This window comes from Python bivittatus, unplaced genomic scaffold, assembly GCF_059951505.1.
Source record: "Python bivittatus isolate LINGU-HERP-01145 unplaced genomic scaffold, Pbiv_v1 ctg000560_np1212, whole genome shotgun sequence".
In the NCBI taxonomy this organism is placed as follows: domain Eukaryota; kingdom Metazoa; phylum Chordata; class Lepidosauria; order Squamata; family Pythonidae; genus Python; species Python bivittatus.
The window spans coordinates 1994603-2015006 of record NW_028277083.1 but is presented as its reverse complement, the minus strand read 5'-3'; the positions used below and the strand labels follow the sequence as shown (position 1 = coordinate 2015006).

The following is a 20404-nucleotide window of genomic DNA, read 5'->3' as shown; positions in this document are numbered from 1 at the left end:
TCGCTAAGAACAGAAACTATAACATGCTTTTTTTTTCTCCTAAGAAAATCAGGGCAGGAAGGAGTTGGGTGGGTCAGTTGTCACCAGCTACGGCGGGGCGGGTGGAGGGAATGGACAGTTGTGTGGTTTCTTGGGTTCCATTGTTCTTCTGGGACTTTATTAGGTGAAGCTTGGCATTATTGTTTGCTTGCTGAAGACGCTAGATTGAAATCTGGATACGAGACACACAACTCAGCAACTACCGGACAGACTTAGGGTTGGAGTTTATTCAGTCCTGAACATTGGGACAGGAAACTGACAGAAACAAAATCCCAGAGCAAAATATACATTTATTATTATTAATTAAATTTGCATATCGCCCCCAATCCCAGCAACTCGGGGTAGTTCACAAGTCACAACGTTAAAAAAGAATAAAATGGTGTAATAATAAATAAGAACAAAGCAATAAAGGAGAGCAAACCAGACAGGAGCAAAAACAAACCCAGACAATCCTCAGTCACCCTCACCAAGGGCTGGGGTGAAGATCCAGGTCTTCAAGGCCCTTCGAAACACCAGGAGGGTGGGGGCCAAACGGATCATGGAGGGAACCTCATTCCAGAAAGTGAGCACATTTCTGGCACCCATTCCTAGCTCAGCTATGAACCCCAAAGACAAGATTTATCAGGTGGGTCTTTCCAAAAGGTGTCTGCTGTTTCTTAGTGTATTGCTGGCCATCCCTCCCCCCTTCTAGTTTCCATTCTTTCTCAAATCTTTCCTATACTTGTCTTATGCCATTATTTTTCCTGGTGTCCATCTTTTTTTTTCTCCCCTTTGTTTATTCAAGTTGTTTCTCTCAGGGTCTTTTGTGTAAAAACTTGTGGTGTTTATCATCCATGCTGTCTATTAAGTTGGAAGACGTTCTCCCTATTTTCTTGAACAAAAGAGGGTTTGTTTCTGGCCATTTTTGCAAAACCAAAAAACGGAGACTGTTCAGAATTGGAGCTGAAAGGGAGCAATCAAACCTGTTCAACAAGTTCTATGGCCTAAACTTAACCAGAGATGTGACACTCAGAACTGGGCGCCAAGAATGCTACTAATTTCCTATTTAATTAATTTTCTTTTAAAGACTGAGGTGGCCTCATCCTCCTCAGGGGCTTGGGAGAGGCTCCATAAAGTCAATAAAGATCTCCAGAGTGAATTGGAAGCCCAATGTCAGCGCCAGGAGATGATCAATCAGCAGATCCAGTCGCTTAAACGTAGCTATGGGGAGGCCAAGGATGTCATCCGGCATCATGAAGCAGAGATCCAGAGCTTGCAAGCGAGACTTAGCAATGCTGCTGCAGAGCTGTCTATCAAGGAGCAGACCTTGGCCAAGCTGAAGAGTGACCTGAAGGCCGAGAAAAAGAAAGCTGAAGAGCAGATGGAAGAATGGCAACACAGTGAAACAGCTCTGAATTCCCAGCTGAAGGCCAGCGAGCAGAAGCTGAAGAAGGCAGAAGCTCTCCTATTAGAAAAGACCCAGGAGCTAAGAGATCTAGAGATGCAACAGGCTTTGCAGAGAGACTATCAGAAAGAAGTCCAGCGGCTCCAGGATCGGATTGCTGATCTGAGCTTGCAGCTGAGTGCCAGCGAGCAGTCCCGAATGCTGATGGAGAAGAAGCTCCAGAAGAATTACGAGTCTTTGCTAGAAAGCTGCGAGAGGGAGAAGCAAGTTTTGATCCAGAGCCTGAAGGAAGTGGAAGATAAAGCCAACGAATATGAGAACCAGCTTCAGAATAACGAGCAACAGAAGGAAATCCTGCTGAAGGAGAAGCTGACTGCCAAGTTTGAAAGCAGTGAAATAGTCCACCAACTGGAGGACCAGCTAGAAATGAAAGAAGCCAGCATCCGGAAGCTTGTTGAACATATCAAAAGTCTTGAGGAAGAAAGGGATCAAATTAAATGCCGATTCCAAGAGTTGATGAACCAAGTTGCAGAGTCAGATAACGAGGTTGCCAAGCTGCAAGCAAAGCTGCAGCTGGAGGAGAACAGCTACCACACTCTGGAGCGTTCCTATGAGGTGGTGTCGGAGCAGTTCCATAACTTGCAACAGATTTTGAAAGAAAAAGAGGAGGAGTTGAGACAAGTGAGAGACACGCATTTGAGCTTTGTTGAGAAGAAGGATCGGGACTTCATTGAACCTCTTTTAAAATTGGCTACTACTGGTAGCAGTCGAGAGGAAAAAGAAGATAACCTGGCCAAAGAAGATGGTTTGAAAACATCAGCTGATGGAAGTTCTGTGCTGAGTGTTGCAACAAACACAGCTGATAATGGTAATGTTGAAGATTCAGTACAGTATTCCCCGAAGCAAGGAGGACTTCCAGCTCAAGGATGCATGCTTATTGATGATAGTGATGAAGGACCCAGTCAGAGGCAAATCTGTGGACATACTGTGGTGAGCATAGAAGAGTGTTGTTCTCCATCGAAATCAGTAGATCTTCAAGAAATAGAGGTTTGTCAGAAAGATTCATCAAAACTTGATGCAGAAATTCCAGGAGCCAAAAGGCAAAGGATACGTTTCTCCAGTATCCAGTGCCAAAAATATATTCATCCTGATGGATCGGAGAAGATGTGGGCCAGCAGCACGTCTTCCGACACTAGCCAGGAGAGGTCACTTTCGGAAGAAAGTATGACTTCAGAACCAGCTTTTTGTTATCCAGCTTCAGGTGATTCTGAGACCTACTTATCTATCATTCACTCCCTGGAAACCAAGCTTTATATCACAGAAGAAAAACTCAAAGATGTAACTATGAAACTCGAAAGTCAGCAGGGCCAAAATCAAGACACTCTTATCACCCTTCACCACCAGTGGTCCAGCATTGAAGCGCAGCTTAGAGAACAGCTTCAAGACAGCTTGAGTCAAATTAGAGGGTTGGTTTCACAGGTAGAAAGTGAGAGGCAAGAAAAGCTCAAATTGCATGAGAGCCACATTCATGAGCTGGGCAGACTCCATGAAAATACTAGCCGAGCATTAATCTGTTTAAATCAGTGCAGGGAAGAGCTAAAAAGCGTATGCGCCTCTGAAAAAGAAAAAGAGGAAGAGATGTTTTTGGATGCTCTGTCCAGTATTGAAAGTACTTTAATGGATGCAATCCAGATGTTACAAAAGGCGCTTCCTCCACCTGAGTGCCAACCAGAAGAGCTTCCTGCAGTCCAAGCTTTGCAGACTAAAGACATCTGCTGGGATGAGGAGAATGCTTCTCCACAACAGATGCACCAACTGGGATTTTCTGTACAAGAACAGTTGAGGTTACTTTCCAGGAGGGTGGCTTTCGAAGCCTGCTTGATCAACCAGATAGCAGAGTCTTTGACAGATGCCTCTTCAAAGATCTCTCTGACTCTTAGAGAAATTCATGCTACTATAGATGAAGTCTTATTGGAGCCTTCAAATATTTCACATACTGCTGTGGCTTTGGCTGACATCTTGTCTAAGAAGCTGTTGTTGGAAGATGAGTTTTGGAGTCAGGTAGAAGAAGTAAGGAAGCACTTGAGTGTCAAGGAAGAAGATGAGGAGGGGAAAGTGGAGACTCTGGACTTCCCGCAGTACCTCATTCACTCAGTTACAGACAGCACGCTGGTTAAAGCAGAGCTAGGCTTTGTGGCTCAGAAAATGAGGGAATCCTTCCATCAGAGATTAAAAGCCATGGAAGAAGACCTCCACAATGCCAAAACGGCCCTTCAGCAGCATAAGTGCATGTTGGAGGAAATCATTAAAGCGTACAAGACTCCCGAATTTGATGGGATTATGCATCAAATCTCCAAAGCTCTTGAAATCCAAGAAGGCACTTCGGAAGCATCCCAACCAACTTGGAATGTCAGACTTCAGGACCACATTTTGGAAGCCCATAGTTTGCAGGATCTCAGCAGTCAAGCTCTGGCTGCTATTCAGGATGATCTGGCTCAGCAGCTCAAAGACAAAGCCAACGTTCTTAAAGAAATTGCTACTGCTCTTCTGTCTGTGTCCCCTGACAACGCCTTGAAAGATTGCCAGAAGCTCCTAAAAATTTCTTGCAGTCCTCCTTATGAGATGTGTATGGGGGATCTCGAACGCTACTCTTCTCTGCTAGTTCAGGATGCGATTATTCAGGCCCAAGTTTGTTACGGGGCCTACAGAGCAAGGCTGGAATACACAAAGGAAGCAAAGCTGTACAAAGAGTCTCTGCAAAATATGGATGCCTTATGTCAGGAGCGCATACAGGCAGTCGCCGTCCTCAGAGAAGAGTATGAAGGATTGCTCCGAAAACAGCAGAGTGAATTTGCTGAGATGATTGCTATGCTCAAAAGAGAGAATGCAGACCTCAGAGCCAAAGTAGAGCAGCTTGACAATCAGCGAAGACTCCTGGAAGAGGAAGAACGTAAGCAGAGCCAAAAAATAGCAGAACTTCAGGGCCAGTACAACGAGGAGATGCAGAAGGTAGTTGAGCAGCTCAACAGGACTGAGGACACACTGCAGGCGGAACGAACTGAGGGGATCCATCAGCTGGATGCCCTTGTGCAAGATAAGCAGAACTTGGAAAGATACCATATTGAGCAAATGCAAAATTTAGAGGATAAGTTCCAGGTCAAGATGAAAGAAATCCAGGTCCTCCACGATGAGGAACTGCAGATCTTGCAGGAACGCTACAACCAGGATCTCCAGTACTTAAAGGAATCTTTGGAGGAGTATCAGAAGAAGCATCCAGAAACCCTGGCCAGGATCACCTGTGGTGCCGAAGCACAGGGGGGAGACCAGCATGATAGTGGAGTCCAGGTCTTGGGAAATGATCCAAATGCCCTACACGGCTTGAGAGAGCGCATTCAAGAACTGGAATCCCAGATGAACATCATGAGAGATGAGCTGGAGAACAAGCACCTTGAAGGGAATGCACCCACCTTGAGGGAGAAATACCAGAAGGACTTTGAGAACCTTAAGGTTTTTGTTTGTTCACATTATCTTGCTAAGTCATGTTTGTAAATGCTCCTTATGGCAATGTAATCATCCCCCCCTCTTTTTTTAAGAGCAAGCATGCTTTTTAACCAGGTGGCCAGCAGGCAGAATCCAGAGACGTCTGGTAAAAGCTTTCTGAATGCATTTCATTTTTTTAAAAGGCTGCCATGTGATCAGATTAGCATCCTACGGCATTGGATGCAGAATTTGAGTCCTTGGGATTAGGCACATAACTTGACATTTAGGAACAAATTCCCCATTTTTTTCAGAGCTGACATCATTTTCTTGACATTATGAAGATCAGGTCACTGAGGCGGTCCAGCTTAATCAAAGGGGACCTTCTGAAGATGAAGAGGGTTGGAGTGCAGCGTGCCAGGAAAGCGCCAGTTTAAGAGAACACCCTCTAGGTTGTGGACCACGTGCTGTCCTTGGTGGTGTTCTCTGCCCCTAGAAAGTCCTGCCCATCTCTCCCTGCGATTAGACCACGAGAAGCAGGGTGCAGTTTCTCTCCATTTACTCACCATGGAAAAATGTCTTCACTTGGTCAGGATCATTGCACCGGCTTAAAATCTGCCCACCCACATCCACCAAACAATTCAGGTCAAGGCTGCTCTTTCCCTGGGGCTCTAGAGCAGCGTTTCTTAAACTTTTTCTCTCTCAGGACCCCTTCCCACTTTTAAAAATTAGGGAGGACCCCAAAAGAGCTTTTGTTGACATGGGTTGTATTTATTGATATTTACCCTGTTAAAAACTAAAATGGACCCATTTGTTGGCACTACCGCTTCTCACGATCGTTGGATGGGAGTTTAACATTATATTATTTTTCAACATAGGCTGGCAAATAATTTTGATTTTGTGGACCCCTGAGAGGGGCTTCAGGGACCCCCAGGGTCCTCGGACCACATTTTAATGAACACTGGGCTAGAGGGGATGTTTGTATGGGAACAGGTAGGGGTCTGCTGCCCCACCCACTCCTGCAGATTGCAGAGGATTTCATGGGGACAGATACGGCCCTTTCTTCCCCAAAGCCTGCTAGAAGTAAGAGTTTGCTCTGAAAAAATCTTGCATTTCTAGCAGGCTGGAATCCAAAGTGATTTACGGAAGAGTTAGCATCATATAGAAGAGAAGCTTATGGGTTATCAAAAGCAGCTTTCAAGGAACATACATTTGAAAGATGAGATAAAATTAATCCAGGAGGAAAGAGCTCTTTCACACAATATCAGCAAATACATTGAAAGGCACTCTTTTGTTTCACCTCCCATCAAATAAGAAAAGGAGCTCATTTTCGAATAAGGAATCTAATTTGAGATATATTCTAATCCTTGTCTCCCCCCCTTGCAAACGCTTGTAATTTCACTAGGGTGTAAATAGGTAAATCTTGGTGACACCCCTCTGATTTGCAATACTTGCACACCATAAACAGGTCACTTGCCTTTTTTCCCCTTCACAATTACAACTCACAGCCTAATCTTAAGGAAATGAGGCTTTTGTTATTCAGACCACAGACTGATTGATCAAGAATTAATTGGCTGTGATAGGTTCCTGGTTATAAATAAGTAGCATTGAGAAAGGTATTGGTTAGGGAATCTTTACTCCCATGAAGTCCTACTCCTGGCAGACAAGGGAGGAAGAGGGCTTGAGTAGGGTTTGCAAGCTAGAATTAGAATTGTTAGTAGTGGCAATAGAGGTCTTTTTCCAAGTTCAAATGCCCACATCCTTTCAGAACCTTTTAAGGGACTCCTAAGGTAATACTTTCTTTGAACAGTTAGCTTTCGGATTGCTTCTTCCATTACAGTAAAGATTGGTGGTGGGGAATGCTAGATGTTCCAACCTAGCTAGGAATTTGTATTCCCCTCACCACATGGTTGTTCCTTCTGTGACCCGAGTCTTCTCTGTTTGCCAATTCCCCCTTTCCTCCAGACAGTCTATATAATTACTGGAGGTGTTTAAACTGGACTGTTGCAACCTTCTTTCTGACTTTCTTGAAGGCAACGTGCGAACGAGGGTTTGCAGCCATGGAAGAGACACATCAGAAGAAGATAGAGGACTTGCAAAGGCAGCATCAGCGAGAATTGGAGAAGTTGCGAGAAGAGAAGGACCGTTTGCTAGCTGAGGAAACGGCCGCGACTATCTCCGGTAGGTCGAAGGGAAGAGAATGCAGAAGATGGAGATGTGTTTTTCCTAAAACAGGCGTGTAAATCTTCCTTTCCTTTCTAGCCATAGAAGCCATGAAGAATGCTCACCGAGAGGAACTTGAGCGGGAGTTGGAAAAGACCCAGCGCTCCCAAATCAGCAGCATCAATTCAGACATTGAAGCTCTCCAGAGACAATACTTGTAAGGATTTCTTTGCATATTCTAGATTTGCTGTCATTGTCAAATGTTCATTGCCTTCTGGGGCCACATCGTTTGAATCCTATTTTGCATCGCTGGTGTTTTTGATACTGTATGCCTGTCTGCAACCTAACCCCCAACCCCATTTAATTTTCCCTATCTTCTGAGGCTATGGAGGTGGTGACCATCACCATCCATGTGAGGTGTTAATCTGTTTCTAGAATCTAAAATTCTATTGTTAGTGTGTTTTATTTTTTTATTTTATGGGATGCTCCATAAGCCGTTGACTGCAATGGAGACATGTTTCTGCAGATAGATATATAAATAAAAGTGAGCAGTATATCCCTATGGGAGTAATCGTAAAAGTCCTGTTCTTGGTGCTCTTGAAATTTTCATGCAATAGAAGCTGTTGCGATGTACTAACTGGGACAGTCTTAAACTCTCAGCCTTTGAATAGCTCTGTCAGAGAAGCAAGTCTGAGTAAATATGATTTCAGCACTCTAGGTTTAACTCTGTATTTAAAATTTGAATTGCAATGATTTGCATAAATATATATCTGACACTTTTATATTGAAGAAAAATAGTGAAATCTCAAACATTTCCATATCTTTTTGTCTTGTTTTTAGTTTTTCAATGCTTACATACAGTTTTCTTTTTCTTCCTCTTTCATTCTTCTTTTCCTTTTTTTCAGTTAGTTTGGTTTACATTATTTTTCCTTTTATGTATATAGTACTTCCTACAGTAGAGTTAAATTGACCTAGAAATTTGTTAGCACAGATATCAACTGTAATATCTTTAATCTTTATAATGTTCCATTTACAAATTTAATTTTAAAAACTAATTGGGGCAATCCACTATGACCACCTTTTACTGACCTACCCCAGCTGGATCCCTGTTTATTCCCCTGGAATTCTGACCTACAAACCCTGTTCTTCTAGTTTTCAGAGCATCCAGGTTCATTGCAAATGGTTATTGTGATGTTGCAACAACTCATGATTTATTTTTGAGGTCACGGAAGGGTAACAGACAAATTTATTCTCACAGATGCACCAAAAAATGACCTACATTGTTCTGTGCTTTAAGAGAAATGAATTCCTCATGTCTGATTTGGACCAAGCTGAGTTTTTGGAACTTTTCAGATAATTTTTGGGAAACACAGAAGGCTTTTATCAGGGGGGAAAAAAATCTTATGTGTATGACCTTCCCAGTTCTCTACTGTCTTCAGCCATTCCTTGTACTTGATTTCTCCCCCACTTCCCAAATTTAATTTTCCAACACCAACCAGCAAGGAAAGAAGAAAACTCTACTAATCAATTCCTGGGATCTAATAAAGACCCAGGTTTTAACTCCCCTTTTTGTACATTCCTGGAAGGAAAGTTTTAAAAGACTTATGCATGCCTTAGATGGATTTTGACTCCGACCACTAAAAGCTAATTGAGGCGTCTCCATTTCAAAGATATTAAACAATCTTCAAATCCTCAAATTTGCAAACTAGGTGACACTGATTTTTTGGTTTTGCTGTACACGTGGCTAAAAGCAAGCATGATTGGATTAGCAAAAGGATTTCTCTAAGGGCTGAATGAAGGGAATAGCTCCTTAGAAGATCTGGGAGGAATCAAAACTCAGCAGTTACATCACTTGAAGGTTCTCATCTTCTTACAATCAATGGGTGTAGTTACTGCCTTCTCCTCCTCCTCGTCATCCTCCGTACCTGCCTAGTTAATTTAAGTTTGTTCTGGAATGGTCTTTAAAAAAAAAAAAAAACTTTCTCCTGCTTTCTGCCATCAGGGAGGAATTGCAGTCTGTCCAGCGGGAACTGGAAGTCCTTTCAGAACAATATTCGCAGAAGTGCTTGGAAAATGCACACCTTGCCCAGGCTTTGGAGGCAGAGAGGCAGGCCCTCCGACAGTGCCAGCGGGAGAATCAGGAACTCAATGCGCACAATCAGGTGAAGCATTCCTGTGGTGTGAGAAAGTTTGCTTAAAGCAGTGTTTTTCAAATTCAGCCACTTCAAGATGTGTGGACGTCAACGCCCAGAATTCCACGCATCTTAAAGTGGCCGAATTTGAAAAACACTGGTCTCAAGGGTTCCTGCATTGTTTTGGAAGGGGGAGGTGTTCTGATCACATAGGTCTATTTATTCTGTACACTCAGTGAGGTAAAGCATTTCTATAGGATGAGAAAGTTGCTAGAAAGAATTCCTGTATTTGGGGTGGGAGTGATTTGATTATTTACATCTATTAACTCTGCACGCACAATGAGGTGAAGCATTCCTGTGTTGTGCAAAAGTTGATATAAAGGCTTCCTGTGTTGGATGATAGGGTGGCATAATTCTGTTTATTCTGAGCCATAGCATATTTGTGGTGTCCTCATAGGAGCTGAACAACCGCCTGGCTGCAGAGATCACCCGGCTACGGACACTGCTAACTGGGGAAGGTGGGGTGGAAACTGTGGCTTCTCCTCTTACCCAAGGCAAGGATGCCTATGAGTTAGAGGTGAGTGGCTCCTCCTTATTCCAGTTCTCATCAAAGCCAGCAGGTATGCAAGGGAGTTACAAGAGTGAGCTTGGCTGCTGCCAGAAAATGTGGGATACAAATACCTGCCATGATGCAAAGAATTTTAAACATTAATATCAAGAACAAGCCAGAACTCGTTTTATTGGGACTTACAGATAACCAATTAGAAAAGACCCACGGAAGGCTGATTTTATATAGGGGAACTGCAGCACGATTATTATATGCGTAGCGATGGAGGAATACTGAAACTCCCACCATGGGGGAATGGATTGTGAAGATGTCAGAATTGGCAGAAATAACAAAACTGACCTGTTTGGTCAGAGACAAAACAATAAATGCTTTTATAAAAGACTGGAAACTTTTATGGACTTTTTGCTGAAAATGGAAAAAAAGTGAAGTGATGATTTATGGGTTTGATGATGGAAAAAGGATTAAATAAGGGGATGAAGGGATCTTTGTAATACCAAGAGGGAGGAGGGATAATGAGTTTGTTGAAAAGAAGGTCAGAAGTTGCTTACTTTTTCTTATTCTTGTTTCTTTAACTTTCTTTCTTTCTTTCTGTTCTTTCTTTTTCTTTGTATTTGTCTTTTACTGATGCAAAATTTCTTAATAAAATTATATATATATATATGTAATTTATACATATATTTTATATAAGTACAAATATATATATAATTATATATAGATGGCAGATTCTTCCTTTTCTCTCTTCCTGCTCTGGGTCCGTGCCTAACCTAAAAGGCATATCTCCATGACTTTCTCCCTTGCAGGTCCTGTTGCGAGTTAAGGAATCGGAAATCCAGTACTTGAAGCAGGAGATCAGCTCCTTGAAAGACGAATTGCAAACAGCATTGAGGGTAAGAGTTTAGAGCCAGATATAATTCTGTTTCCTTCAAAAACAGTAAGAGGTGATTTAAAAACCCCCGTTTGTACACCATTGAGCTAGGGAGGGCAGTAATCTTTGGAAGTATGCTTTAGGTGATGGCCTAGGAGAAGAGGAACCAAGAGGGTGAAGAAGAGCCAGAGGTTTTTCCAAGCTCCTAAAGGAAGCTGAGATTCTCTTGATTTATGCCCATTTCCCTGGTTTTTATGGTTCCAAAGCTATTGAGATCAATCTGCTATTCAGTGATATTACTAATTTCAGCAAAGTTACAGTGTCCTGTGTCTCTGGAGCACATTTGCTCTGTGGAGTCCTTGGCGCTCTCTGAGCTTGGTGGTTTGCTTGCAGATGTTTCATTACCCAACTAGGTAACATCATCAGGGTGAGGGAGGGTGGGGTCTTCTCCCTGTTTATCTACAGTAGCTTGCCCTGCCAGTGTTGGTGGGGTGTGGTTTTCTCGTTGGCAGTTCCTTGATTAGGGTATTATTTTTTGCTTGATTGTTTGTCTGGGGTTAATCCCTGCTTATCCGGGTGTTGGCTGCTGGAAAGAATGTGTTCTGGTCTTGTTTCCTCCTTAGCTTTTGTTAGTCTGTTTTGAATGGCGTGTAAATGTGGTTTATCTCTGTGTGTCAATTGATGGCTGATGTGTCTGAGTGCCAGGCTCCCAGGAATTCCCTCGCGTGTGTGGTGAGATTAAGGAGTTTTCATTGTGTCTTCTGACTGCTAGTTGTTCGTGGATGCACTCTGCTAGTGTTCTGCCTATCTGTCCCACATAGTAGCTGTTACAATCCTTACACTGTATGTTGTAGATGAGTCCTGTTTTTATTTCTTGGGCTACTGGGTCTTTTGGTTTACTTAAAATATTTTGGAGTTGCTCATTATGAGATCTACTTCCTTTGTTTAGGGCAGTGTTTCTCAATCTCAACAAATTTAAGATGTGTGGACTTCAACTCCCAGAATTCCCCAGCCAGGCTGGGGAATTCTGGGAGTTGAAGTCCATGTATCTGGAAGTTGCTGAGTTTGAGAAACACTGGTTTGGGATTTCAGAACTTCCATGGGTGACAGTATTCATCACCACCACTGAATTTGCTCTCTCCTTTCTCTGAAATGCTCCTCTGCTTGATTCAAATCAGTTCAAAGATTAAGAGAATACCAAGATACATGATTACATGGTTGGTTTAATTATATTTGCATTTCTGTTCTTTAACTGCTGTTATTCCTGTTTTATTCTGCCATTAGTGTTGAGAGCAGAGTGGGATTATAAATATGGTCAAATAAACAAATAAATATTGTTTTTATGGTTTAGAAAAAAGGGGGCAACTTTAGAGTATTGGTGGGGATAAGAAACAAAATATGTGTTTTAATGACAGCCAGATCCTGGGAAAGGTGGTGAGCTTGTTGAACTAATGGCTGTTGAAATTGTTCATAACTCCAGTTATCTCTTTTCGGTGGGATAAAAAGATCTCAACTCCATTTGCTGTTGTCTTTTCTCAAGGATAAAAAATATGCCAGTGATAAATACAAAGACATCTACACGGAGCTCAGTATCGTCAAAGCCAAGGCAGACTGTGACATCAGCAGATTGAAAGAGCAGCTGAAGGCAGCCACCGAAGCCCTTGGTGAAAAATCTCCTGAGAGCACCACCGTGTCTGGATATGGTAAGCCTTCAGTTCACCAGTTCTCTATTTCATATTTCAGGATGCAGAACCAAAGAAGGGTTGGGTCTGAGGACCTCGGGCGAGGTTTTCTGGAAAAAAGTTAGAGCACACTCATCATTGTAAGAACGATGAACACATTAACATTCCATAAGTCCCTCAAGACCTGGCTATGTGATCAGGCCTGGGGTTCCCAGGAGACCAGGGAGATTTTACGATGGCTCCCTTACTAATTTTATCCCCTCCTGTTTTGTGTGTTTTTACTGTTTTTTATATGTAGCTGTTTTTATGTATTTATTTTTTTAATTGTTGTATGCTGCCCAGAGTCACCTTGTGTGAGATGGGTGGCTATATAAATATGATGGATGGATGGATGGATGGATGGATGGATGGATGGATGGATGGGGTGGGGGGAGGGGAGGGGAGGGAGGGAGGGAGGGAGGGATGGTCAACCAAGGAAGGAACATCAACTACTCTTTTGAAATCTCCTTGAACTGGACTTGGCTGGTCCAGAAACCTAGCATTAGAATTGGTGACCAAATTGGATTTCTTTAGGGACTGATACCTATCTTGGGGTGTCGTTGCCTTGAGGTGGAAGAGGCTGTGATAGTGACTTTCTTGTAGCCATCTTTGTGGGGGAAATTCTGACCTGCAGGTTTTCAACAAGAAGTTACATTGGCTTCCTTTCTTTCCTACCTAGATATCATGAAATCTAAAAGCAATCCGGATTTCTTGAAGAAGGACAGGACCAGCATTGGCCGGCAACTACGAAATATCAGGTCAAAGGTGAGTTCATGTCGTCTTTCCATCTTCCCTGCAAAACGTGGTTATATGCGCAACACCTTAGGAGTAATCCTATCTATGGTTGTTTCTGCCTCAACAGGTAGCAACATCTAACCAAATTTAGCTGATTTCAAGCTGAGCTGGGTAGGCTCTGGCTAATACTTGGATGGGGGATCACCTGAGAATTCCACGGCTTTGGGCTAGCTTGAGAAGCCAACACAAGTCCCAGAAGAAAGTAGGAGCAATTCGCTTCCATAGTTGGACCAAAAAAATGCAGTCACGCACACTTGATCTTAGCCAAAAGGCCAAGAAGCAATAAATGCAGTCGAGTACAATCATTCTTCTGCGCTTTGAGTTATGAGCAACATGTTTAAAGCATGAGGCTTTAAGACAGTGTTTCTCAAACACGGCCACTTTAAGTCATATGGACTTCCACTTCCAGAATTCTGGGAGTGGAAGTCCACATGTCTTAAAGTGGCCGTGTTTGAGAAACACTGCTTTAAGGGAACAGTTTCAAGTAGCCCACAAGGGTAGGGCTAGGGTAAGGCCCTTCATCCTTTAGCGCCTTAGCCCATTCTGGTGCACCCCACCTTCTCGTTCCACATTGGGAGACATTTGACATAGAACTGTTAGGAGGAATGGCAGTCCCTAAGCTAAAACCACCCACTTTGTAAGCCTCTCAACCACCAGCAAAGTTCAAAGAACGCACCAGTAGGTTAGAGAAAGACGTTCTATTATTATTCATTAAATTCAAATTGGTTTTGCTTGTATCCTGCCCCTTTCTCTGCGTGCTACTTCTTTCTCAATGCGCAGGAAGACTTAGTTTTATTTCCTTCTGGTGCAGCTTCTCTTTATTGCTGATCTGTGCTTTTAATTATTTAAAAATATATATTATGGATTCGTGTAGCCATGAGCAAGGAAGCTCAGTTTGGCATTGGCCTCCTCCTTGCCGGAGTGGGAGGGAAGATGTTTGCATTGTGGACCACGATAGGATTTATGTGTTTCTTGTTTTTGTTCTTTGTCTTCACTTCCGATAACAGTCCGTAATTGAGCAGGCTTCATGGGATAACTGAAATGCGCCAGATTCCAGGGTCCCTGCCATCTAGGTAATCCAACCGCCACCTGTTCAACGATGCTACTTCTCTGAAGGGGCAGTGCACTTAAATGCATGTTCTGCTGATGTTTCCATAGCTAATAAGAGTCTTTCACCCACCCCCCAGAAACCATGGGACTTGGGTGGGCAGAGCAGGAGTAGATCCTCACCCCCAATCAGTGGCTGCAACCACCCTTCTCTCTCATCCTGTCTTCACTGACATCCATCACTACAAAGTCTTCTTTACCATCTCGGCTGGCGTACGGGGAGCTCTGTTGAGGGCATGACAAAGAGCGTGCATGCTGGATGAATGTGCATGCTTCCACTTACTACTCCACAGCAGGCAGAACTTTGGGACAGAAGGATCATGTTTGATTCCCTAGTTTTGGTTGCTGGCGCCAATTCATCTGAGCCAATATGCTGCTGAAGTAGGCACGGCCAATTATTGCTGGAAAGCTGGTAGTGTTTGCACAAGGAAGGTATCCCAATTTTTTTCACAATTAAAAGTTACTTTACCCATTAAATGTGGTGGCCCAAATCATTCCATCTACCTAGGTTTTTTGTTAATTTTCTTCTGTCTTAATTCACATCTTGAAATTTTTGCTTTCGGGATGGCCTGGTAGAAGTTAGGCTATCATTAAAAAAGGAGAACTTGCATTGCTACTGCAGGAACATATATGTTATCGTGGGGAAAAAAGGGCTATTTCTCAACAAATAAGCACAAGCTAAACAAAGTTTTTTTAAATTTTCAGAGGTTAGTATATTATAGCCTGCCAAGTTAAGGCCCTTACTTGACCATTTACATCTTCAGATTTTTAATTCCAGTCAGATAACTGTTGCCATTTTATCCTTTAGTAGTTATAATTTGGAGAACAAACATGGCCTTAGCGAGGTTCTAGACTTGGTACGGATTAGCATTGCACTTCTTGCTGTTGGCAAAGTCTTGAAATATCTACCGAGCTGATGTATACATTTTATTTTATGTATACATTTTATAGAATTTATACAATTTGCAGACTGCCCAACTCCCAGTGGCTCTTACAAGTTGCTATTCTTGCAGAATGATCATGTATACGACATTCTGGTTTCCTATCAGTCTACGAGGTCACAAATGGGAGAATTTAACCGTGAGTCATCTTGGCATGGTGAAAGATGCAAAGCTAGCTATCTTTAGCGTCATATGTTAGATTTGGGGAAGAGCATTTAAAATGATGTGTGTACACTTTAGACTGAAGGGGGCATTCTCGCTCTGGCAGTACCATAAGCCTCTGTAAGACATAAATTTGCCAGCTGTTGCAGCATCTACTAAGCCATGGTAGAGCCCATTCCTCTCCAAAGAACGTGCAAAACATCTTGCACCATTTTGAATCGGGATCATCCTATTTCCAAGGTGAAACAACAGCTTCAAGTTACAAAGTACTGTTTGAGCTTCTCTTCCAAAATGCTTGGAAGAATCTGTTGCACACTCAAGGCATCTATTTCATGTTCAACACAAAGTATTTTCAGTTTCCAACGGTCCCATCCATCCCACTAACCTCATCCAATTTGCACATATGTGCAAAGCAGGATTGTCAGTTCTTACAACTCTCTTCCTAATCATTGTGACAAGGAATACAGTGAGTAATTGCATTTCCCAGAGGCTGGGAGCCGCTACATTACCTGTTTCACATTTTAAAGTTCTGGCTTTTAAATGCTCAGGGCAGCAGCTTTTCCCAGCCAGGGAACTGGGCATTCTAGGTTTAGCCCTAACCCAGCTGGATGGCACCAGGTTGCTTTCTATTGTCACCACAAGTATCTCTGAGAAGGTTGGTGATGCCAAAAGTTGCTTGGAAACAGCAAATGCAAATCTGGCTGGTGTGCAGCTGGCGTTTGCCAGGTGACAGTTGACCTTGTGCAATCAAATCGAAGCATCAAACTCTATTCTTCTCTGATTCGTAAAGGAGGTATGACCTTCTGCTCTTACCACAACAGGTTGAACCAGAGTCTCAGTTCCTTAAAAATATCCCCCGGACTTTTTTTCTGGAATCCCAGTTCTACAAGAGTCCCCGTCCTGCACGAAGTGGTCCTGTGTTGTCTTGGAACAATTAGCAGGAAATGGAGCAAATACGTTATATGGAAAGAACAGCTTTGTAGCCCTTGTGGAGTTGAAAGCATGTAAATGTGCTTCAGAATCGCTAAGTGGTCACTCTGTAGTTTGCTGCGTCTGTGGTCATCTCGCTCTTCCTCCATTCAGCATCGATTCTCAGTAACACTTCTCCATAATGGTGCATTTTCTTTGGCATGTTTTTAAACCTGAAAATTTCGTCTCTTGCTTTTTCCGCTGCCTGAGCATCTTCCCCCTTGTTGGAGTTGGCCCTTTCCACCAGGATAGCATTTCACGGTTTGATTTTTCTCTCTCTCCCCCCAGAGTTTGAAGGAAGGCCTGACGGTGCAGGAGCGCCTTAAGCTCTTTGAATCCAAGGACTTGAAGAAAGACTGATTCTCTCCTTCGTTTCCGGCTTGACCATGTGCACCGCCTTGCTTGCCACATCACAACACGAGCACCCTTCTTCTTCTTCTTCTTCTTCTTCTTCTTGCTTTTTTTCATTATGTTTTGCTTGGTTGGGAGGGGGTATTTTTATCGTGCTGCTCCAGATGAACAGACTGAACAATCCCAGCTATTTTTCTGTCCCACCTTCAAATGGATGAGATCCATGTTTCTCAACCTTAGCAAGTTGAAGAGGGGTGGACGTCCACCCATCTTCAACTTGCTAAGGTTGAGAAACACCGGATTAAACAGATTCCCTGATGTTTCTGAATTAAAAAGTCCCTACTTTTGGCAAGAATGCAGGGAGAGATTAGAGATTTCCCCTTTGGGCTCTTTAAAGAAAAAAAAAAATCCTTCCTACTGTATATCCATTACACTAAGTGTCAGTATTAAGGCTCAACGGCCCTATAGATAAGCTAGCTCTGTTTTACCGATGTGTTGGTATCGCATCGCAGCAGAGCCCTGGGAAGGGAAGGGAAGGGAAGGGGGAGGGAAGACACACCTCCAGCTTAGCTCTACCCACGTGGAGAGCAACACAGCACTTAGGCGCATGTTTTGAGCCAAACGTTGCACCTCTGAAGCCAACTGGGGTTGGCGTGGCAAGCACTCCAACACCTTTGAGGGTTGAGAAACAAAACAAGCCTTGCTTCTATGGGGAGAAAAGGCACTCTGGGCTGGCCTTGAGTAGTGTCTTAATTGTTGTACTGTGTGGTTAGCAGGGATTCAGCCCTTAATGTAACTTAGCAACTTTCTGAATTTTTTTTTTTCTCTAACTAAGCCAGCTTAGAGCCATGGTTGAGGTGTGACAGACTCCACATTAGTCAGGATCTTAGAAGAACGTCATCCTTAAGACCGCTACAATTCATTACCCCCTTCCAGTTATGGTTCACCCTTTCTCCTAGTCTCAGTGGGTTCTGTGCATCCATAAAACAGCATGACTCAAGACATTTCTCTCGTCTGCTGTGGACCGAGAAATCGAGTTTTACCCTGCAGCTTTCTTAAAGGTGGCCTTTAAAGGAAAAAAAAGGGATTGTGTTTGTCCTTGGGAATCTGTTTCAGTCAGTTTCCACCACGCAGCCACCCAGAGTGCTACCGAATTGTAAACAGAAGGGCAAAGGAAGACAGGGGTTCTGACATGCAAGAAAGGTGAGCTTCCCAGGCAGAAATGGGGTCAGGGGAGTTTGATTTAACAGGCCTAAAACCAGTTGGAGGTGTGCCTTCTGTGTGTTTATGCAAGGTGACAGTGTCTGTGTGAGGATATTCAGTTGCAAAGGAACTGCAAAGAACTTAAAAGGAACACCTGGATAACAGGTCATAAGCTAAGCCTACTAAAAGCGGCATTTGGAAAAGACCAGGTTAACCATTATCCCCAAAGAATTCTCAGGATTTAGTGCTGATTCACCTGAAATGAAGCGGGTCTGCATGACTTCTGATTCCCCCCGTACCCTGGGCCCAGCCACCCGAAAAAGTAGTGAATAGATTCGTGGATGCATTAGGATCCAGAATTTATACAGCTTTTCCAAGAAGACAGTTGGAAGTGTTAAAATGCCTTTGCAAAAGCAGATGAATAGAACTACTTCAAAGTGGATGCTTGAAATTTCAGCATTAACAACTCAAAAGCATTATGAACAAGCCTTGTCCCCCCCCCCCACCTTGCAGATGACTAGTGTGTTCTACCCCAATTCTACAAATTTTAAGGCCCTTAAGGTGGAGTTTTTTGCTCTTACTCGGTTAAGTTTCTGCTGCTTATTTGGAATAAAAACTGCTGAACTTTGGGACAAGAACAACTCCGTGAAGTCCTGCTGTTCCCAGCTAGGATTGGTTCATTTCTTTTAGTTCCATGCAATTCTTAGAATTTAATTAGATGGATAGCAATGAAATGAGTTGTCCCCCCTCCCCCAAAAAACCTCATCCGTTTCCTAGCAGTAGACCTGAAGCAAAAGGTTACCTTAGTATAAGATACCTTAAGGGCAGCTAGCCAGGTGATGTGTGAATTTTAGGCTCCTGACTATATCCGACATGCCACAACAGTAGAATTCTGCGAAATGTGGCTGCCATAAATGGATAAGACGAAGGAGATCTTCCTATTTTTACTTAGGTTAGGGTTTTCTTCAGGACTCGTTGCTCTCTTAGACCTGAGTAGTCTCCCTACCAAACTGCAACTTTGTGATTGCAGGTTGCGTGTCTAGAAGTGAATTTTAAAGTAGATATGGAAGCCCCAAAGCACTTGCGAGGACTGACTTGTGCATGTTGGAATTCGCAGTGTATCTTATCCGATGGCGGAAGGAAATGTGGTTGTGGCATCTGCCTCTGAAATTGTATTGCAGGCCTGTTTTTTCCTCTCTCCTTCACCTGGACTAGGCTGAACCGGGTACAAGAATTGTAATTTTACTCACGTAGTTTTCCTGCAACTTTGATAGCAGTCTGCCGGATGAACAAAGGATCTTTCGGAAAATCCCTGAAGTTCATTCACGTGCTTCCTTTCTAAAGAGAGAAATGTCACTGCTCCAAGATGGTTTCTCAAACATTTAAAGTGATGTTTAAAAGAAGAGTAAAGCAACCCCACCTCCTTTCACACAAAACTGACTATACTGCTGTGAACAAGGTGCTGTTCCCTACCCAACAAAGCAAGTGGGTGTTTGGGAAGGTGCATTTCTTGAAAGGCTCTTAAAAGGGCATGACTGGGTATATTCAGATGCAAGTTGCTGCGTTTTTACACAATTCTGTACTCCAGAGATCAAGAGAATGGGTATTCTTGATGAACGTTCAGCACAGGTGGATGCACAGTATAAACACACCTGAAATATGGCTTTCTGGATGTTGTCCACTGCCGATCTTACTGTTTTTTTCCTTCTTTCAAAGCAGAACTCTGTCCATGCCGTTTGTTTTTCTTTTTCCTGCTAAGAAATGGGAAAAGGAGGATCGCTTGTGCTGATACACAGAACCCAAGCAGGCTGTTTTTCCTGTGGCAGAGGCTGCCTGCAAGTAGCCCTGTGTGGTGGTTAGGAAAAAATGTTGCTTTTTGTAATGACAACATACTTGATTAGAATCCCACTGGACTCCCCCCCCCCCATTTCAATGGTTCATATGCAGAGTACTTGGTTGTGAACACTTTAAGCACATGCACGCTTATCTTTCCTTTGTAATTTCCCCCCATTTTTTAAAGCTTTGTTATTCTCTAAAAGTAATTTAAGACCTGTATAGTATTCAAAGCACGCAATGTAAATATTTATTACTCAAAAACTAGTGGAGGGTTTTTTGGGGTGACTTTCTTTTTTAATCTTGTTCTAATACAGATTTCCTTTTGACTTGGAAAAGGAAATTAGTGTAACCTGATAATCCTGCTCCTTGTTCCCTTACAGAATGTTTGTTGGTTTGTTTGAATGCTATAAATATATTTTTAAATTTCTCTGATCCTTTTTAGTTTTGGAAATGCCTCTCCAAAGAAAATACGTACAGTGTTTTAAAACCTACTTACTATACAGTAGTTTTCTTCCTCATTCAATTCAGTAAGCTTGTAACTGACAGTGGCGTAAATAACCTGGGATATGCAGTTACATTACAGTAAACTCAGTTTAATGGACTAACGGGAGGGCATCTGTTAGACCTCAATGTCCATTAAATAACACATAGGATTGTATGTATGCATACAGTGGCAAATGGACTTTGTCTG

At 42.8% G+C, this 20404-nt stretch overlaps 1 protein-coding gene across 6 annotated transcripts in view; it reads left to right on the top strand.

Annotated features, from left to right (window-relative positions):
* MPRIP (myosin phosphatase Rho interacting protein) overlaps positions 1–20140 on the top strand; it is an 86420-nt gene extending 66280 nt beyond the window's left edge. For 3 of the 6 annotated variants that reach the window (XM_088147943.1, XM_088147945.1, XM_025173989.2), the window contains exons 16-24: positions 1106–4930; positions 6934–7081; positions 7163–7280; positions 9066–9225; positions 9653–9772; positions 10564–10650; positions 12169–12331; positions 13029–13114; positions 16612–20140. In XM_088147943.1, coding sequence (XP_088004069.1) covers positions 1106–4930; positions 6934–7081; positions 7163–7280; positions 9066–9225; positions 9653–9772; positions 10564–10650; positions 12169–12331; positions 13029–13114; positions 16612–16683 — 4779 coding nt within the window. In that variant the 3' untranslated portion in view covers positions 16684–20140. Of the gene's footprint in view, positions 1–1105; positions 4931–6933; positions 7082–7162; positions 7281–9065; positions 9226–9652; positions 9773–10563; positions 10651–12168; positions 12332–13028; positions 13115–14151; positions 14218–16611 lie in introns of all 6 variants that reach the window. The other 3 variants (XM_088147944.1, XM_088147947.1, XM_088147946.1) reach the window with 3 other exon arrangements.
* The last annotated feature ends 264 nt before the right edge of the window (positions 20141–20404 follow it).